General features: G+C 42.0%; 1 protein-coding gene across 2 annotated transcripts in view; it reads left to right on the top strand.

Moving 5' to 3' along the window:
- Window positions 1–10,494, top strand: part of LOC124714372 (cytochrome P450 306a1) — a 925,226-nt gene extending 914,732 nt beyond the window's left edge. Inside the window, exon 7 of one of the 2 annotated variants that reach the window (XM_047243019.1) lies at window positions 10,292–10,494. In XM_047243019.1, the coding sequence (XP_047098975.1) occupies window positions 10,292–10,376 (85 nt within the window). In that variant the 3' untranslated portion in view covers window positions 10,377–10,494. The remainder of the gene's footprint in view (window positions 1–10,291) is intronic. The other variant, XM_047243018.1, reaches the window with a different exon arrangement.
- The last annotated feature ends 11,233 nt before the right edge of the window (window positions 10,495–21,727 follow it).

Genomic DNA, 21,727 nt, shown 5'->3' with positions numbered 1-21,727 from the left:
CACGATCCAGATAATGCTAATTATGGGCCTGGCTGTTATTAGGAGCTGAAGTGGCACCGTATGTGAGTTAATATCAAATAAAATGTCTAAATTTGATTTCCCAGAAATGACATTTGTAAAAAATATTTGACCCATTATCTCAGAAACTATTGCACATACATATCTCTTATTTTACGCTATGTTACCTCTTAGTATACTGCACCGGCTGAACCACCAAAACATCTCTACTTGCAACGGTTTTACTTAGAGAAGGAACAGGGGACTTCTTTTCAAAAAAAAATTGAACATAACTTTTGAAAAATTATAACTAACTAATTATTTGCCTGTATATTCTGATCCTAGTTCAGTAATCAGAAAAGGAGTGAAACTACACTTCCGAAAATTTCAGATCTCTCTCAAAGGTTCTGATATAATGGGTCATCAATACTGAAAGTTTAGCGCTGTAGGTACAGGACGTACGTACGCCCCTTAAGGAGATGGGACCTGAATAAACTGAAAGAACCAGAGGTTGTAGAGAGTTTCAGAGAGAGCATTAGGGAACGATTGACAAGAATAGTAGAAGAAGAATGGGTAGCTTTGAGAGTTTAAGTAGTGAAGGCAGCAGAGGAACAAATAGATAAAAAGACGAGGGCTAGTAGAAATCCTTGGAGAGCAGAAGAGATATTGAATTTGACTGATGAAAGGAGAAGATATAAAAATGCAGTAAATGAAGCAGGCGAAGAGGAATACAAACGTCTCAAAAACGAGATCGACAGGAAGTACAAAACGGCTAAGCGAGAATGGCTAGAGGACAAATGTAAGGATGTGGAAGCATATGTAATGAGGGGTAAGATAGATGCCGCCTACAGGAAAATTAAGGAGAGCTCAGATGGTAAACCAGTCTTAAGCAAAGAAAGGAAAGCAAAAAGGTGGAAGAAGTATATAGAGGATCTATACAAGGGCGATATACTTGAGGACATTATTCTCGAAATGAAAGAGGACGCACATGAAGATGAAATGGGAGGTATGATACAGCGTGAAGAATTGGACAGAACACTGAAACACCTAAGTGGAAACAAGGAACCCGGGAGTAGACATTAGAACTACTGATAGCCTTGGGAGAGCCAGCCGTGACAAAACTCTACCACCTGGTGAGTAAGATGTATGGGACAGGCAAAATACCCTTGGACTTCAAGAAGAATACAATAATTCCAATCCCAAAGAAAGCAACTATTGACAGGTGTGAAAATTACCGAGCTATGGGCTTAACAAGTCACGGCTGCAAAATAGTAACACGAATTCCTTACAGACGAATCAAAAAACTGGTAGAAGCCGACCACGGGGAAGATCAGTTTGGATTCCATAGAAATGTTGGAAAACGCGAGGCAATACTGACCCAACGACTTATCTTAGAAGATACATTAAGGAAAGGCAAACATACGTTTCAAGCATTTATAGACTTAGAGAAAGCTTTTGACAATGTTAACTGGAATACTCTCTTTCACATTTTGAAGGTGGCAGGGGTAAAATACAGGGAGCGAAAGAACGTTTACAACTTGTACAGAAACCAGATGGCAGTTTTAAGAGTAGAGGGGCATGAAGGGGAAGCAGTGGTTGGGAAGGGAGTGAGACAGGGTTGTAGCCTCTCCCCGATGTTATTCAATCTGTATATTGAGCAAGCAGTAAAGGAAACAAAAGAAAAATTCGGAGTAGGAATTAAAATCCATGACGGAGAAACAAAACTTTGAGGTTTGCCGATGACAATGTAATTCCGTCAGAGACAGCAAAGGGCCTGGAGAAGCTCAAATGGTTCAAATGGCTCTAAGCATTATGGGACTTAACAACTGAGGTCATCAGTCCCCTAGACTTAGAACTACTTAAACCTAACAAATCTAAGGACATCACACACATCCATGCACGAGGCAGGATTCGATCCTGCGACCGTAGCAGCGGCGCAGCTCCGGACTGGAACGCCTAGAACCGATCGGCCATAGCCTGGAAAGGCAGCTGAACGGAATGGACAGTGTCTTGAAAGGAGGATGTAAGATGAACATCAACAAAAGCAAAACGAGGATAGTGGAATGTAGTCGATTTAAATCAAGTGATGCTGAGGGAATTAGTTTAGGAAATGAGATACTTAAATTAGTAGATGAGTTTTGCTATTTGGCGACGAAAAAAACTGATGATGGTCGAAGTAGAGAGGATATAAAACGTAGACGCAATGGCAAGGAAAGAGTTTCTGAAGAAAAGACATTTGTTAACGTCGAGTATAGGTTTAAGTGTCAGGAAGTGGTTCCTGAAAGTATTTGTATGGAGTGTAGCCATGTATGGAAGTGAAACATGGACGATAAATAGTTTAGACAAGAAGAGAATAGAAGCCTCCGAAATGTGATGCTACAGAAGAATGCTGAAGATTAGATGGGTAGATCGTGTAACTAATGAGGAGGTACTGAGTATAATAGAGGAGAAGAGGAATTTGTGGCACAATTTAACTAGAAGAAGTGATCGGTTGGTAGGACATGTTTTGAGACGTCAAGGGATCACCAATTTAGTGTTGGAGGAAAGCGTGGAGGGTAAAAATCGTAGAGGGAGACCAAGAGATGAATTTGCTAAGCATATTCAGAAGGATGTAGGTTGCAGTAGTTACTCGGAGATGAAAAAGCTTGCACAGGATAGAGTAGCATGGAGAGCTGCATCAAAGCAGTCTCAGGACTGAAGACCACAACTGAGACTGGTTTGATGCAGCTCTCCATGCTACTCTATCCTGTGCAAGCTTTTTCATCTCCGAGTAACTACTGCAACCTACATCCTTCTGAATATGCTTAGCAAATTCATCTCTTGGTCTCCCTCTACGATTTTTACCCTCCACCGGTGCACCCAGCACTTCTTTTTCTTTTCCAGTCTTCTGAGCTTTAAATGACGATAAGCCAGAATAACATCCTGTTCCGAAGCGCTCAAGATTGCTATTAAAGTGAAACAGATCCGTTATTCGTGCTGTCTTGTTGCTGGTCGCATCGCAAGTCACGTCGCGTGTCGCTTTGCATTCTGTATCGCCACAGCGGCAACACGAGAGGCGCACCGATGAACGCCGTGTCACGTGACTCTCATTACCGCCTGTGCTGTCGCATATCATATCGCCCCAGTGAGCGCCGAGCTTATGTTTTCCAGCATCTTCAGTGTGGTAGGCGCGAGAGACAGGTGGTGCGTGGACCAGGGCCCGTGTTTCCCACAGCGCAGCCAGCACTGGCGCGCCAGGTGTGACCCAGTTCCAGGGCGGGCAGGCTCCTGCGATTTTCGGCTAACAGTACGGCTCGCATGTCGGTGCTGTTCCCCTCGGCATCACCGCTTTGTGCGCCAGTCAACGGAGCCTGTGAGCCTTACGGCGAACGGTTACGAGTGACACGTTCCCAACGTACCGATCGCTGATTCAGCGTATACTGTACATCCGGTCCCAACATATGGTGTGGTGCTGTAGATTACAATCTCCGTAGCACTCGAGAACAGTATTGCCTTCCCAAGCAGAAACTTTGATCTAATAAAATGAGCTTCAATGACATCCAGGGTATTTAAGAATACGGCTGCTGAAAATTCTCTAACCAACATAAATTTCCAAAGGTATTAAAACTTTAAACGGTTCAGCAGAGTCTAAGAAAGGTATGGATTCAGAAACGAACAGTACAAAGGATGTAACTGGTTGTTAAGAGTAATTGGTGATTAATATCTTGAGAAAGATAATGGTGTGTATGTTATATTTGAACATGGAAAGAGGTTTTGATACTGTCAAATGGCGAATATTTATGGAAACTCTGCAGACGACTTCAGTATATCCGTCAGAGTAAGGGTTATTACACAATTGATATGCGATGAAAGAAAGAAATTTAAGGCTTACTGTGGAATTAACAGAGAAACTTAAAACCGAAGGGGATTTAAGACAAGAATGAAGTTTATCACAGAGAACATTCATCTTGAGGAAATAGTAAAGAACTGTCTTTAGGAAGATGGAGAGTATTATTAATGGAAAGAACATCAGGTTAATCCATAGGAAATATTAAAACTGTGTGCCACACCGGGAGTGGATGCCGAAACGTCTGAGCTATTCAGATACCATGCACGATCCTGCCCAACGTCTTATCTTCACTTCCGTCACTCCATTCTCCCTACTGTCCTAGTTACACAGGAGCTCTTCTGCATCACTTATCGGAGTGTTCCAGGAAGAAAAAATGTTGCAGAAAAAAGTAATCTACAGCTTTGGGTATGTTTACAGACTGAACACTAATCCTCCAGGAAGATTTATAATAGCACACACTCGGCAGCAGAATCAAACAGTCGTGCTGGAAACAATCCCCAATGCTGTGGTTAAGTCATTTTTCTGCAGTGTCCTTCCTTCCCGGACTGCCAAGCCAGCAATGTATGCAGGAGAACTTCTGTTACATACAGTTGGCAGACTGGCTGGAAAGAGGTGATGGCAAAAGTCAAGCTGTCGCAGTGGGTCGTAAGCCAGGTCTCGATAGCTCAGTCAGTAAGAACACTGCCCGACAAGGGAAAGGCGCCGAGGGCGGTTCCCGGCTAGGTTCAAATGGCTCTGAGCACTATGGGACTTAACTTCTGAGGTCATCAGTCCCCTAGAACTTAGAACTACTTAAACCTAACTGACCTAAAGACATCACACACATCCATTCTGGAGGCAGGATTCGAACCTACGACCGTATCGGTCGCGCGGTTCCAGACTGTAGCGCCTAGAACAGCTCGGCCACTCCGGCCGGCTCCCGGCTCGGCACACAGTTTTAATATTCCAGGAAGCTACTATTAGCTGAAGATGATAAGGCGATCACTAACAGTTTGAAAGAACTGAAGGACAATTGTGGTCATCATGGTATGAAGCTCGATTTAAACAAAAAAATCTGAAGACTGTTGTTATTTCCTGGAAAAAAGGTAGATCAATACGACGTATAGCAGAGAAATGATACAGCACAAAAAGAGTTTTAAGTATTTGATTATCGTAATATAAGGTGCAAAAAAAGGTGTGCAAACACCAACAGAAATGACAAAGAGATCTTTCCACGAGGAAAAAAAATTTCAGTTGGTCTGTAGAACAGCAGAGTAGAAAAGGGTTAGTGCAGTGTTTCTCGTACTTTTTATTTTCTTGAAATCAAGTACTGGACACGTATTAGTGAGTCCAACCAAGGTAAATGATAAAGCAGTCACCTGCCTGAATGCTGATTGGAATATGTAACAGCAGAACTTTGCTTCGTTTTGCTGATGACAGCTCTTGTCTTCCTCTGCAGTGTCAACCATTTAATTCAGCCAGTAGTAAATCGAGCTGCGATTAAACGTGAAATCCAAACTACTCTGATACTTTGCTAGGTCACGAACACAAAATAGAAATTAAAAAGTGAACACCTCATAAGTCGTCGCGCACTAACACTAAATTACAAGTGGCACTCGCAGAAAACAGTTAAAACAATGATTCCACCACTAACCACAGACGGCGTTGTAACCATCCACTGAGCGTGAGAACGGCGAGCTTACAACGATCTTATCTGGCTTTCTGAAAGTGTCGTCTGTTGTCTCAACCATCAGCCTAGTTTAGTAAACATTGCAGACAATCATCCTGCTTCGGTTAAAAGCCCCAGTTGGCAAAAAGTGAGGCTTTTAAAAATCAAATGGCACCATCACCGATATTTTTTTTAAATGGCCCACATTTCAGTTACATTTTATTGTGAGGTTGAAGGAGACTGGTTTGTCTATCCAAAGAGCTGCAGAACTTGACGGACTTGAAGGCGCAGTTGCGTGTTGGAATTTGTGGCCCAAGTAATGTGCACATGGCCTTTCTGCTTACGGACGTCAGCAGCAGATAAAATCTCTCGGACCGCCACATCAAATCAGCAGTTACTGTTGATCGAAAGGTGACTGTAGCACAAGTTAGGACCAACGATGAGAACAGAAAGTCAGCCAGCACCACTAGGAAGGCTCGATCGGGCGCTGAGCTCCATCTCAAGGCATGCCGCTTACCTTTCATCACCCTGAAGTTCGTCTCTCATTTTGTGACGAAAGAAGCAACTGCAGAGGTGAATGGCTCAATTTTGTGTTCCGTGAGGAGAGGAGATGTAGACTTGGCGTTAGTGATGGTCGTTGTCAAATGGCTCTGAGCACTATGGGACTTAACATCTGTGGTCACCAGTCCCGTAGAACTTACAACTACTTAAACCTAACTAACCTAAGGACATCACACACGTCCATGCCCGAGGCAGGATTCGAACCTGCGACCGTAGCGGTCACGCGGTTCCAGACTGAAGCGCCTAGAAGCGCACGGCCACACCGGCCGGCCGGTCGTTGTCAACTGCGGCGTCGACCATCAGTGTGGTAACTCTGCAGCGTATCAGACAGCGAAGTGTAATATGACTGCAGAAACATAGCCGACATGACGGTAATGGTGTTTCTTGAGCGACAGCTGAACTATGCACAAGACATCCAGAACACAATGAAACCGGTGTCTTGAACACCAAGCTGTTGTGTTCTTATCGCGTTATCCCACATGCACACCAAGATGTTTGGCTAGCATTTATAACAAATCTGTCTACTGTTGAATATGTTCAGCCTGTGATTGGACAGCTTCTGGCATTACGATGCATTATCTGCCTCGTTGCAGATGAAACACGTGTGGAACACTTACCTCTAGGACCACCTCTGTGATTGATTATACAACTGCATTACAGCCAAAGAATGCTAAAAAAGATTGCTGTTATTCAACATAAACTTTCTCTAGGTGCAATGCCCTCTGATCCGAAATATATAGAACTACTTGGTAACCTAACATTGGCTGGTTTGATACTCCCATTCTTCGCTTAAGCTCGGAAGGAAATCAAGTGGATCTATAGTGTACGAATATATTATTTCATACACAAATAGATTTCTACTAACTAGGGAAATATTCATATTGAAGCTAGAGCCGCCTCGTAACTGCGTATACTCCTAGCCGTGCCAACTATTGATACCAATTACGATGTACCATATAGGGTGATTGAACTAAAACTTGCATCGCAGATTTTATGGACGTGGAAAGCGCCACTGACGTACTGTTTTCACAGAATGGATTGGTTGTCAGGGGCTCGTATTGTTACCCAGTAAACAGATTGAAATAATACTTAGAAAGTGTATTTTTTGTGCAAATATACACTTTTTAAATGAAACAATGTCTATTGACATTAAAAGTCTAAAAGTAGGGTAAATTAGAATGTCGGTAGTGTTTGTTGCAGGATTCTAGTGCGAGTCGTTTGAGAGATATCGTACTCTGAAAAGTTCCCAGACTGACACTCGTACAATACCTGTGGCAACAGACACTAAAGGACAAGACTAGCGCATACACTATAGTCCGATCCACGAACGATGGCGGTTCGCACTTGTCGAGCCACAGACGGGGATTGCATTACTGACGATTCCAAAGAACAACTGCGGTACGTGCATGCGCGTGCTCTCCGCTTGAAAAAAGCGTTATCCTGCAAATTATGTCTCTCACTTGTTTCTGTAGAATTTATCACTTCCACCACTTCAGAGATGACAAATCGTAACGCACGGAAAGAAATTCACTAAACAACTCACTGCGATTTAACGCTCGCAGTAGCTACGGTATTAACAGCGGTGCGCTCACAATGCTACTGAAAGCCCATTGGCTTTCGGAGAATGTGTGACATAGGTACGCAGAACAAACCTAAATTCAACTGCCATCGTTCGTGACTCCAACTGTAGTAATGTGGATTCTGATCTGCAGCGAGTATCGCTGAGGCACGCAAGCCTCCCCACCAACGGCAAGGTCCATGGTTCTTGGGGGGAGGTTAAAAGGTGTATGTTTGCACAAAAATACACTTTCTAAGTATTATTACAATTATTGGCTAACAATTTGAACCCGTGTCTACCAAACATTTCTGGTGAAGTCGCACATCAATAGCACTTCTCATCTCCGCAATATTTGCGGTGCAAGTTGTAGGTGATTCAACCTGTATATATGAAACAGGACCGGTGTGTATGATCATTGGAGTTGTGAGAACAGGGTGCACGAAATAGATGCTGTGGTCGTTATCTGGGATGAAACATATAATGGTTCGTAGTGAATGAGGTACCAAATGTGCTTCCCGGTTGGATGGAGCCAGCAATATATTGGATAAAGCTGTCTGGATGAATCGCTGCCCATCTGCAGATGTGCAATTGACAATTTCGAATGTTTTGGGGAGTAACAGTGCATTTACTGAATGGCACTTAGAAAATAATGAAACAAATTTCTCAGGCAAGCCAACAACTCAAAATATTTTAAAAAGCAATAGTAACTAACATACATACTAGTGAGTCATCCATGCACGTCAGCTCCCATAAGAAAGTTGATTTAGAGGTCACGTATTTACATAACCCATAAAGTCACAGTGAGAAGAAAGAACTGGAAATTATTAACGACATTGCTACAAATAATGAAAAAAGTATTTTAGAAAAAAACGAACTTCTATATAAACACAGGAAAAATTTAAAACTCTCAAGAGAAACACTTAAAACCAGGGAATAGTTCAGACGGTGATATACACTGAAATTCTCTACTTAGGCGTAATATGACATAACATGGCTATCCATTTTTTAAAAAAATGTTTGAATGATTGGCTACGATTTTAGGAGCTTATGAAAAAGTGAAGAAAGCCCGTTCTTATGAAATTTCATACAATCAATAATGAAAATATTACGAAGGGCAAACTGGTAAGAATTGTTGTTTGCGTTTTAGATAACTAATTACTAATACAGCAAGCCAACAACGGCCATGCATGTATATGGCAATAGTCACACACATTTTTGCTAAAATATCTTCAGTGTTCTCTGTCAAAAGCTGAAAGAAGCGTCAAAGAAGACAGTTTCCCAAGTCAAACGTCTCACAACTTTATAAACTGATTCAATAACTTAGTCATAAGAACATGTTCAGTAATCGACTGAAAATATACTGCCAATCGGTATTAACTTGTCAACAATGAAAAATGCGTAAATTCCTGGAGAACTGTCCCAGTTGTTTTGCTGTTTACAACCAAACAGTATCTAACATTTGATCAAGATGGGTGCAGAATCAGCAGAGCAGAAGGTGGAGCACAAATTGTGAGGCGTGAGGTATTCGTAACTGTAATCGCTTTTAAAAAATCGTCAAGAGTAACAGCATTGTTGTGGTTATTATTATTGCCTTTCTTATAATTCCTGTGGTACTGTTTACGATTCCCCATTATTACGTCGCATCATGACCTAGTATTATATTGAATAATGTCATACGCCGTCTATTAAATTGCAAGGCCCAAACTCGCAAAGATTAGGTCTACTGAGCGATACGAGATACTCAGGAAATACGTGTTATTGTGTCTACACGAATAAGGATGACATTAAAAGTTCTGGTACTCGCAGTTTTATTTAATATTTGAAGTCAGTTCGGTGATGCTTCTTGTCAAAAACTTCAATCACGCAGTCATAGAGTGACACTTGTTTCATAGATTTGATGAATTGTTTTCAGTGGACAACAAAGCAAGGTGAGAAAGTTTAGTTTGTGACTGTGCATTTCGAAGATAAGTTACGATTTTCTTCAACGCCAAAAATGATCTCCCTGCCGAAGAACTGGTTGCAGGAATGGTTAAAATTAATTTCTTTTATTTCGATGCTTCATGTATTGCTTCAATGAGACCACAGGAGGTGAGACATGGTAAACAGAAAAATTTTTGTGACACTTTACAGCCACATAAGCATTTGCAAGACGAGTGCGAAGATTCTTGAAAATGTCATATATAATTTTCGCTGTATTTAAATGTAGGAGATTCGGTGTAGGCCGTCCCTTTCGATCACATCACTTTTCCCTTCAAAACCAAGTCCTCTAAATGGATATTTCAACACACTTTCCGGCACACGCCGGCCGTTGTGGCCGAGCTGTTCTAGGCACTTCAGTCCGGAACAGCGCTGCTGCTACGGTCGCAGGTTCGAATCCTACCTCGGGCATGGATGTGTGTGATTTCCTTAGGTTAGTTAGGTTTAAGTAGTTCTAAGTCTATGGGACTGATGACCTCAGACGTTAAGTCCCATAGTGCTTAGAGCCATTTGAACCATTTTTTTCCGGCTGACATTTACAATCTGTTATGTTTGTATATTTTGAAGAGCTTCAGCAACCTAACGTTACACTAATGACGAAACTAATTTAAAATCAGTAAAAAATATACTTGTTCATTACAACTGTAATGAAAAAGTAATACTTTCTAAAACCCTATAAAAGCTAAAATATGCACCCTGAGTTATATCTGAACTTTTTCAGCATTGTAGTTCGCGAAAGAAGAAAACACGTGGGTTTTGAAGAGCTGGAGAATCGTAGGCGGTACACTATCATCAGCTGCCAGTAACAGCTTCCTTCTGTAGCGGAAGCGACAGACGGGACGGACCAACACCACCTACAATACATCAGACCACAACACGGAAACCAAGATGGCGGCCGTCTTAGGCCAAGTATTTCAGCGCTACCCTAATACGAATAATTTACAAACTTCATAAATGGGATGTAGATTCTAAATTGCGTAAGAAATGTCGTATTGTTATGTATTTTCCTATCTTGAAACTTAAATAAAAAGTTGTCAGTTAAGCCACAAATTACGTAATAAGTACTATGACGAAGTAAAGTTATGAGATGCAACTCAAAATCAAATCCAAAAAACTACTACACAACACATGTAAATGGCATATTTGGACTCTAATAATAATTTGCAAAATAGAAGCTACATAGCAATAATAAATGAAGCCTGTAACTAAAGCTCAAAGTTGTATTAAACAATATGCAGTTAATTCTAGTCACTGTCATTACGTAATATATTAGAAGTGGTTTGATTTTGAGTACCTGTTGGATTTATTTGCTGCTCAGCTTGGCCGCTTTGCGCTTTATTATTTTTGCTGCAATGTCTTCATGAGTTCATCTTTTTTGTTTGACTAGTGTTCGAGCAATTTCCTTTGAAACACACTTTTCATTCAACAGTTTTGTGCAATTATTAATAAAAATATTTGATAGCACTTTAATACTTTTCTTGATTATTGTCTTTAAAGGAATGCCGCATTTGCACACATCACTGAGGTTACTAATGGCATTTTCGCACAATTCAGTTCCTAAGGCAAGTACTGCATCTCTCTGATTTTCAAGTTCGAGAAATTCTGGTTCATATGTGCTGCTAATCAGAACTTGAAAAAGTTTATATATATTACAACACAAGGAAATCATTATAGAAGAAGGGCACTTCAATCCCCCACGATTCAGTTGGTTGAAATAGAAAAGCAGTTCTTTGGTTTCACACTGCAACAAAATTTCATCCTGTGTCTGTAACATTTCTTCACAGCCTGAACATTTTCCACTTTTTTGCAGCTTTTCAAGCACTGTTTTGCTGGCGTAGCTAGCAATACAAACCAAGACTTTCAAATCTTCATCCATCATGGGAATGTTTGCTAATTCCTCTAGAGCAGGTTCTAACTTATCTAAATTTTCATACGTTTGGTGTTTTATGCTGTAATTTACTTTTGCTGCAAAATCATTTAATGTAAATTCACCATGTTTAGTAGATCTGAGCTTTAGTAGACTTATTACTTTCAGTTTCCTCTCAGATTCCAAGATTTGCTCAACTGAAACATTATATGTGCAGCCACTTAGCCTTCTATAAGCTCCAAATCTTGCTTCCAAAGTATCAGTGTGTAATTTTGTTGTAATAATGTAGGACCAGTTGTAAGTGTTAAAAATGTATCTGCATAACTGAACTGTTGTTGCAAGTGTGTGAGAGATAGCAGTATATGTTTCATTGGTTAATTTTCCATGAGTAGGCAATGCATGCCAGATATCAAGAAATGTTTTCAAATTTTTCAAGAAACGCAAGTTTGGAGTCAGTAGGTCCAGTGATTGGGCTAGAATTATCATCTGATGTGTATTTGCCTTTCATGGGATGCTGTACATTAGAAACTGTCCACCATTTAATTATTAATTTCAAAAACTGAATAGTGCCATCAGAAATCTCAATCCCCTGACTTTTCAAAATTTCTAGTGCTGCCACATTTTTAGAATCAAGAACACTGAGAGCAAGGGTAACATTCTGTCTCTCAATAGAAGTTGGATATACTGCCTTTCTCACTAGCTTTGGGGCAAGTTACAACAGTTTATTTTTCTCAGAATGAAACAGGTTCCTCAAATCTGAAAACTTTGCTTCACATGCAGCATTCCCTTCATCACTGTGTAGAAAGGTATTGATGAAAGCAAATGTATCCTCAATATTTGGCATTATGAAGGATTCATTTTTTCCATTCAACCAGTTATTTCTGATACATTTAAGCAAGTGCACATTGTCAAACAGAAGAAAGAGAAATTTGGATGGAGCGACTGGATTTGTAATACATGGCTGTAAAGTGCCACCACACATAAGCTGATACATTTTTCTATTAGTGCTATGGTTATCTGTTACCAAGCATATAACATCATACTGAAGCTCATGCATTAACTTTAATACATCAATTGTCATTTTCAGTAGTGTATCAGAATTAACATTTTTTACAGGAAAGAGAGCTATTACTTCTTTATAATCAGAATGTAAAGATGATGCCATGAAAACCTGCATTGTATCTGCTGCTGTAGTATCTGAAGTATTCTCAGCAACACCAAGTATCTTTCCTGCCTCATAAGAGAATTTTGAATTAACATAAACTTCATCTAGCATCACTGAAATTACCTTGTCACTTCCCTGAAGAAATTTATTTTTTTCCCTCAAAAAAGCTACCTGTCATGGACCAATACAAGGTTTATTTGGACCCATTTTGCATAGAAACTGCCTTAATTAGAGAGGATGAGGTAATGTTAACACATTTGTTTTTCTTAAGTGATGGTAGGCACCAGGAAATGAAAAGCAAATGGTTGCTGCCCATATCAAAAGCTCAGGAGAATATCTACTTTGCTTTGTTATTGCAAGTTGTAATTGCTCCAAAACAAATTCTATTTTAGGTGCTATTTCAACGTGAAAATCACTACCAGCTTTCAGTGCTTGTTAGAGAACATTGACTAAAATTATAATCTTTTCAATGGCGCCAGTAGAGTTATCTGTGAAACCATTTAGGTGACTCACCAGATTGTCAAATTTCGTCCACTTGTCACATTTCAAGTTCTCTTCCTCTCCAGACTGTAGTATCCATTTCAAGGTTTCTGTAAGCAAACACACATTTTTGTGAAACACTTTTACTTCCCAGGAACTTGATATCTTGAAGCACACTGAAACTATTGGCACATCACTGACTGATTCATCCTTTAATATAATGAAAGATATGTAGTCATCCTTAACTAAAATTGTAAATGGACAAACATTCCTTTTCTGCACTTCGCTTTTAAAATGCTGAAAGTCAGGTATATTGTCATTTTCGCACCACTTACTGAAACTACATTCATCACGTTCCAGTAGCTGTTGAACACGATCTTCAGGATTCTTCCTTTCTTTAGGAACTGGTACTGTATGATAAGAAGGTTGATTGGGAAACATGGTTGGAATTGCATCATTTGTTAGTTTTGGTGTTTTTCGTGGCACACGTATTGGTTCACTATTTTCCACAGGAAAAATGTCTTCCCTAACCACAAACTTAGGTTCAAAATGCTTAATCACTTCAAACTTATCTCTATGAATTAGTTTAATCCATTTGTTCCTCAATGCTGTTTCCTTGGGAAACTTAAATGTTGAGGTATCGTACGTTTTGCCGTAATTGGATTTACATCCTGGTACACAACAGCTACGACCCATCGCAAGAACAGTTTACTCTTTAAATTATGCCGAACTTACTAGAGAATCTAGAAAATAAATACTAGCGTAGCACTTGTGACGACATTCACGGTATATAGCATAAATAACAGCTAGTAATGAATGATTTCGCTTCTCTTGAACGTCACGTATACAATGTTACACACACGCGTTATGGAAATACAAGCACGCTGGTTTGTTTCCCCCATGATGGCTGCCATATTGTCCACTATAGATATCTGCCTTAAGGTCTGATTTATTGTTGGTGGTCTTGGACGGACCTTGCAACGGGATGCGCGTGCAGCCGGCATGAGTGGCCGAGCGGTTCTAGGCGCTACGGTCTGGAACCGCGTAACCGCTACGGTCACAGGTTCGAATCCTGCCTCGGGCATGGATGTGTGTGATGTCCTTAGGTTAGTTCTAAGTTCTAGGGGACTGATGACCTCAGAAGTTAAGTCCCATAGTGCTCAGAGCCATTTGAACCATTTTGATACATGTGCACCGTGGCCCCTGTGACCTTTCAAACTGGAGCGTGTCACACTGACAGTAGCTAATGTCTTACATGCCCCTTGGTTAACAGTGCCTTTTACAAGTAGGAAATGTGCCCTCAACTGAAACTGTAGAAAAAATATATGCCAAGAATGTTTAAATCTTAAAAAATGCGTATCATCTGTAACTGTAATCAGCAATTAGAGCAGTTACTAACACGCCTCGCCCCTGGTGCGGCAGTTGTCTGCAGCCCAAGAAACATCAAGTGGCGCATAACAGACAGGTTTATGTGCACGAAATCTCGGACAAAATAGTATGAAAGACCGTACCTACATTTCTTCTTAACTCATTTGTTTGATTCTTATTGTCTACTGTTCACTCCCTCAATTACAATTATAACAATCCTAGAATAGTTATAAAGGGGCAATGTCTGTCTCATCATTATGATGTAATACTATCTTATCGTTATGTCAGATCTGATGCCTTTCTAACGAAGATAAATTATCAGTGGCGGCACAGTTTATGCGTGTCTTTTATCGCCAATTAACTGGCAGCATCCAGTCCCTAATCACACTATGGCACACAAATTTCATAAAAAAAATTCGTCTGCTAAATAAAGTAGCGAAAGAAAAGTAGGAACTGGTGATGGAAACGGAAAAGACCCGACTGTATAACGTAACGCGCAGCGCGCTACTTTGCGAGATAGGAATGTGCGACAGACCCAGTTCGAATCCGCGTCCCATGTTGACGACCGTGAGCTTGTACAGCACCCACTGTGGAGGTTATGTTTTAGGCGGTTTCCCACGCTTGCTTAGGCAAATACTGTGCTAGTCCCTAAATTCCACCTCAGAGAATCCAACACAAATTATTAAAATATGACAACACGCAGAACGAAGCTTTTTCGATACAGAGGCAGGCGGTGCACATGACTTCCCTCCCTTAGGTTTCCTTGACGACCGTGACACCAGAAAGTTAAACAATAAATCAATTTTACCAAATTCTGAAATATTAGGTCCTGTACTAGACGAGATAAACGCTTGGGAGAAGAAAGGACTGATGTAGGCTAAACGGGAAAATATTGAAGACGATTGTTAGCACACCCTTGCGGCAGGTAGTGTCTAACAAAGGGACAAAACAGTCTACCACTCTACTCCAGGCTGCTCAGCGGAACGCGTCAGAGCTTTTAGTAGCGCACTGCAACATCCAGTCTCTATCTGCACATTACGAAGAACTTAGCCTCCTCTTCAACCAACTAAACTACCACAAAATCCTCTTATCCGAAACGTGGTTAAAACCACACATATCCTCTGCATCTATTCATCTACCTGGGTACACATTTCTTAGGGCAGACAGATCAAAAAAGGGAGGTGGCGGGGTCGGCTCGTATGTTCGAACAGATCTCAAAGCGAAAGTCTTGCATTCGTCAAACCCTGCTGAAGAAAAGAGGCTGAATTCATGTTCAGTGAAATAAATATACGAAGTCGGAAGTGCTTGACTGATGTCGCATACAAGCCGCCAAAAATAAGCTCAATGACTTCCTTTCAGTCGGAATTACATTCACTTCAGTGTCAATACGAACATGTCATCGTAATGGGTGACTTGAACATAAACCTGCTAAGAGACACACCCTCCGTAATAAACTTAAGGAGATTGTTTAGTTGCAATAGCATGAACATTCTTCCGTTACAACCTACACACCATACAGCGCGCCGTCATACTCTTATAGAGGTAATCGCAACGAAACAGACTGACAAAGTAAGAGATGTTGGTCAAACGTGGCCCCAGGCCTCTCAGCACATGATGTAATATTCCTGGCCTACTCTGTGCAGCCCCCAAAGATCAAATCCCGTTATATAACTTGTAGGAACATGAAATGTATTGATCTTGACGCTCTAACAGCCGATTTCTCGGAAATCTCATGGCGTCAAATAATCAGAGAACCTACAATCGATGGTAAAATTAATGAACTTGGTGATAAACTCACTGCCCTCTATGACAAACATGCACCTGTACGCTCAATCCGTGTAAGAAAATCTCCTGCTCCATGGCTGACAGCTGAACTACGTCAAATGATGAATAATAGGGATGCTGCCCACAGGCGTTTCAAGACAGAACCGAAACCCGAGCGTTTCGAAGAAAGCTACGGAACAGAGTGAAACAATGCATTCGCAATGCTAAAATCAGGCACGCTCGCTCCCTTGTATCCAGCGATCTGCCGCCCACGACTCTATGAAAGAATCTTCATAGCTTGGGGGTCGGAAAGGCAATATCGGAAACTGCTTTTCATGTCTCCGTTGAACGAATTAAATGAATTCTTCTCTGCACCTCTGAATACCCATACGACTGATAATTACCGTCCACAAGAATCCCCTAACTGGATAACTAACACCGATACCTTCCATCTAAAACACGTAACAATAAATACGGCAAGAAAAGCAATAATGAGTATCTCTTCTGATGCGATAGGCAATGACAATATCAGTATAACCATGATTAAGAATGTTGCCGATATCTTAGTACCTGTTTTAACAGACATATTTAATTTTTCCCTCGTGAACGGAATATACCCCACTGCATGGAAAAGAAGCATAATTAGTCCCATCCCTAAGATCGGAAACCCGCAACTGCCTAGTGATTACCGACCAATTAGCATACTGCCTGCTGTTTCCAAAGCATTTGAATATATAGTTCATGATCAAACCACTGAAAACCTGCATTAATTCAGCCTATATGACAAATTCCAATCCGGTTTCCGTAAACAGCAGAGCACAAACACTGCTCTAAGTAAAGTAAGTGATGACATGAACTATGCCATCGATAGCCGAAAGGCAACAATATTGACGCTACTAGACTTTAGCAAAGCTTTTGACACTGTTAACTTTGACATATTGCTCAGAGAAATACAACAGCTTAATTTCTCAGATAGTGCAGTGGGATGATTTGAAAGCTACTGAAAAGACAGACAGCAATGTGTTGTCTGTGTAAATGAAAAATCTTCCTGGAAACATGTCTCCTCGGGAGTGCCACAAGGATCAGTCTTAGGAACACTTTTGTTTTCTTTATATGGCAATGATATTTCGTCGGTTCTGTCCTCCTGTAAATATCATTTCTACGCCGACGACCTCCAGCTCTACCTAAGCGTCAGACCTGAAGATATAAACACTGCAATCGCTCAGATGAATGCTGATCTGTCTTCAGTAGTGACATGGGCGAGAAACCTGGGACTTAAACTAAATGCAAAGAAGACACAAGTAATCTTAATAGCCAATCAGAAATTTAAAAAATTCAGATTTCCGAGAACGGCTGCCTCCTATTCTGCTCGACGGTATTCCAAAACCATATCAGAAAACAGTTAAGAACTGAGATGTAACTTTGGATAAGCATCTCAACTAAGCAGAGAATACAGTCGCAGTATGCCGGAAGACGTCCGCTTGTCTCTTAACTCTCAAAAAGTTTCGGAAGGTATTTCCGCAGGACGTGAAACGCCAGCTCGTGCAAGCACTCGTTCTACCGAATCTCCACTATTGTGATGTAATTAAAAAAGGCATGACTAGTGAAAACAAAAGACGTTTAGAACTAACCATGAATGCCTGTGTGCGTTACACCTGCAACATTCGCCGATATGATCATGTTAGTGCTTCATACTCCCAGCTAGGGTGGCTGCGGCCGGACAAATTGCGTGACTACCACACTATGTCTACTTCACCGACTCCTCGTCGCGCAAGCTCCCCAGTACCTTGCTTCAGAGATTAAACACTTTTCATGCCATCATAATCGAAACACGAGGTCACTGATGTTTGGTATCCTCACTGTGCCCACTCACAAAACAAAATCTTTTGCAAACTCCTTCTTAGTTGCCGCTGTCTGCCTCTGTAATAAACTGCCCTTTAATTTGCGCAAAATTCAATCCCCTGCTGTTTTTAAGAAGAAGTTGAAGCATTTACTATTATCATCCTCATAACCTTTTCCACAAAATTAATGTACCAGGCCAATCCTCCCCTCTGTCAAATAGCAAGGCTAGTGTCTACTATCTTGCTCCTTTCTCTTCTTCCTCTTCATCTATCTCTATTAGCCACGCAATCTTCTATTCCTTTATACTTCCTTAATTATGTTTCATAATGTCTCTATTCTTCTCCTCCCTTCACCATCAGTCTCCCTCACACTCCCTGCTGCTAGCACTCCTATCTAAAAACTGTCTCTTTCATAATGTCTAATTATATCAATACTTATCATCTACGAATATAAACTGCATATGTATGTATTTTTCCAAGTGTGACTTTGTAATTGTTTATTTCACTTTGGTACTAGATGTAGTTTAACATGCCTACTAACACATATGAAAGTAAAATAAGTAGAATGCCTGGTTAGATGTACGAGAGGGCCTGATGGCCCTAATCTTGCCAGGTTAAATAAATCAATAAATAAATAAATAAAATAAAATAATAGGATGACTTCTGACACTAAAGTACATGCTGAACTTACTATTCTTCTAGAAGATAAAGGAAGGAATAAATTACTAAAACAAAATTGTTAAAGCTTTCGTGGCCACTTGTTGACAAGCTGCCTATTGGCTTCTGTCTCGGGTTCTTCGGCCGACGTTCATCTAATGATTTTTCTGACGTTTCGCCAGCACGAGTGGCTGACATTGTCAAAGCTTCACCCTCCGTTGCCGGTGGTGAACTGGAGCCGAGCTCGCGGCCGCAGGCTATATGTACCTGGCGCGTCAACGTCCGAGGGCTTCTCCGCGGTCATTTCCGGTGCGGTTCTCCTCTTGCTGCCTGCGACGGTCGTTCGCTGCGGTACGGGAAACCAGGATCGGTTTACCTTAGGGCTTTCCTCTTTCTTGTTGAAACTGTTCGCGTGTTTTTGTATTTCTACAGCTTCTCTGAACAAGCGCATGTGATAGTGCTTCTCTAGAGCCAGAACTTCCGTGTCGGCGAATTTTATTACGTGGTCGGTCTCATTCAGTGCGTGCTCTGCCACGACCGCTTTCTCCACCTGCCCCAACCTGCAATGTCGCTTATGCTCTTTTATCCTGGTGTTAATTGATCGTCCAGTCATTCCGACATAAACTTTCCGCATGTGCATGGTATGCGATATATTCCCGACGTTGCAAGTGGGTCTCTTTTGTCCTTCGCCGATCTAAGACACTCTTTGATCTTCCTTGTCGGTTAAAAATCGTCTTTACGCAATGTTGGCGCAATATACGGCCGATTTGCCAGTCACTCTGGGAATGTATGGCAGAAAGGCCGTACCCGACATTTCTTTTTCTGGTTCCTTACTTCGCCGAGTGTTTGGCTCTGTTACACTTCTAATATAATTTGTGGAGTACCCATTGCTCCTCAGAACAGTTTCCAGGTGCTGCATTTCTCGTTTGAGGTGTTCCGGCTCATACATACGTCCTGCTCTCGTTACGAGCGAACTAATCATGCCTCTTTTCTGGCTCGGGTGGTGGTTTGACAGTTTGTGCAGGTATCGGTCCGTGTGTGTCGGTTTTCGATACACACTGTGTCCCAGGTGTTCGCCGTCCCTTGTAAGCAGCGCCTCTACAAATGGCAGTTTCTTGTCCTTTTCTACCTCCATGGTAAATGTTAGGTTGGCATGGAGGCTGTTCAAGTGCCCATAGCGACGGACAGAATCGGCCGTATATTGCGCAAACATTGCGTAAAGACGCTTTTTAACCGACAAGGAAGATCAAAGAGTGTCTTAGATCGGCGAAGGACAAAAGAGACCCACTTGCAATGTCGGGAATTCTGGCTCTAGAGAAGCACTATCACATGCGCTTGTTCAGAGAAGCTGTAGAAATACAAAAACACGCGAACAGTTTCAACAAGAAAGAGGAAAGCCGTAAGGTAAACGGATCCTGGCTTCCCGTACCGCAGCGAACGACCGTCGCAGGCAGCAAGAGGAGAACCGCACCGGAAATGACCGCGGAGAAGCCCTCGGACGTTGACGCGCCAGGTACATATAGCCTGCGGCCGCGAGCTCGGCTCCAGTTCACCACCGGCAATGGAGGGTGAAGCTTTGACAATGCCAGCCACTCGTGCTGGCGAAACGTCAGAAAAATCATTAGATGAACGTCGGCCGAAGAACCCGAGACAGAAGCCAATAGGCCGTTTGTCAAATTGATAAAAGATGGTCTGATCTCCTATGGAACAAACAACAGGTCAGAATACTTCTGCAGAAACAAAGAAATAAACCTTGCCAAATTCGTAAGAACATAAGATCTCCCAAGACCGGAGATGTCTTACTGAAGCTGAAACTTAGGGGAAACTTGAATGCGAGAGCCCATTAATAGCTTCCACAACGAAGCTATGTCTCTAAATCCTATCAGAAAACCCGGAAGTAAAGCTGTGAGGACGGGGCGTGAGTCGTGCTTGGGTAGCTCAGTTGGTAGAACACTTGCCAGCGAAAGGCAAATGTCCCGAGTAAGAGTCTCGGTCAAAGCGGAGTTCTTAAACAGAATTTTGCGAAATTCTTTCACCAAAGAAGACGAAGCAAATATTCTAGAATTCGAATCAAGAACAGCTCCCACGGTGAGTAACTTAGAAGTAAATATCCTGGGTGTACGAAAGCAGCTTAAATCACTTAATAATGGCAAGTCTTCTGGTCCATATACACTCCTGGAAATTGAAATAAGAACACCGTGAATTCATTGTCCCAGGAAGGGGAAACTTTATTGACACATTCCTGGGGTCAGATACATCACATGATCACACTGACAGAACCACAGGCACATAGACACATGCAACAGAGCATGCACAATGTCGGCACTAGTACAGTGTATATCCACCTTTCGCAGCAATGCAGGCTGCTATTCTCCCATGGAGACGATCGTAGAGATGCTGGATGTAGTCCTGTGGAACGGCTTGCCATGCCATTTCCACCTGGCGCCTCAGTTGGACCAGCGTTCGAGCTGGACGTGCAGACCGCGTGAGACGACGCTTCATCCAGTCCCAAACATTCTCAATGGGGGACAGATCCGGAGATCTTGCTGGCCAGGGTAGTTGACTTACACCTTCTAGAGCACGTTGGGTGGCACGGGATACATGCGGACGTGCATTGTCCTGTTGGAACAGCAAGTTCCCTTGCCGGTCTAGGAATGGTAGAACGATGGGTTCGGTGACGGTTTGGATGTACCGTGCACTATTCAGTGTCCCCTTGACGATCACCAGCGGTGTACGGCCAGTGTAGGAGATCGCTCCCCACACCATGATGCCGGGTGTTGGCCCTGTGTGCCTCGGTCGTATGCAGTCCTGATTGTGGCGCTCACCTGCACGGCGCCAAACACGCATACGACCATCATTGGCACCAAGGCAGAAGCGACTCTCATCGCTGAAGACGACACGTCTCCATTCGTCCCTCCATTCACGCCTGTCGCGACACCACTGGAGGCGGGCTGCACGATGTTGGGGCGTGAGCGGAAGACGGCCTAACGGTGTGCGGGACCGTAGCCCAGCTTC

Source organism: Schistocerca piceifrons, chromosome 1, assembly GCF_021461385.2.
Source record: "Schistocerca piceifrons isolate TAMUIC-IGC-003096 chromosome 1, iqSchPice1.1, whole genome shotgun sequence".
Lineage (NCBI taxonomy): Eukaryota > Metazoa > Arthropoda > Insecta > Orthoptera > Acrididae > Schistocerca > Schistocerca piceifrons.
This window is presented reverse-complemented; position numbering and strand designations above follow the sequence as displayed.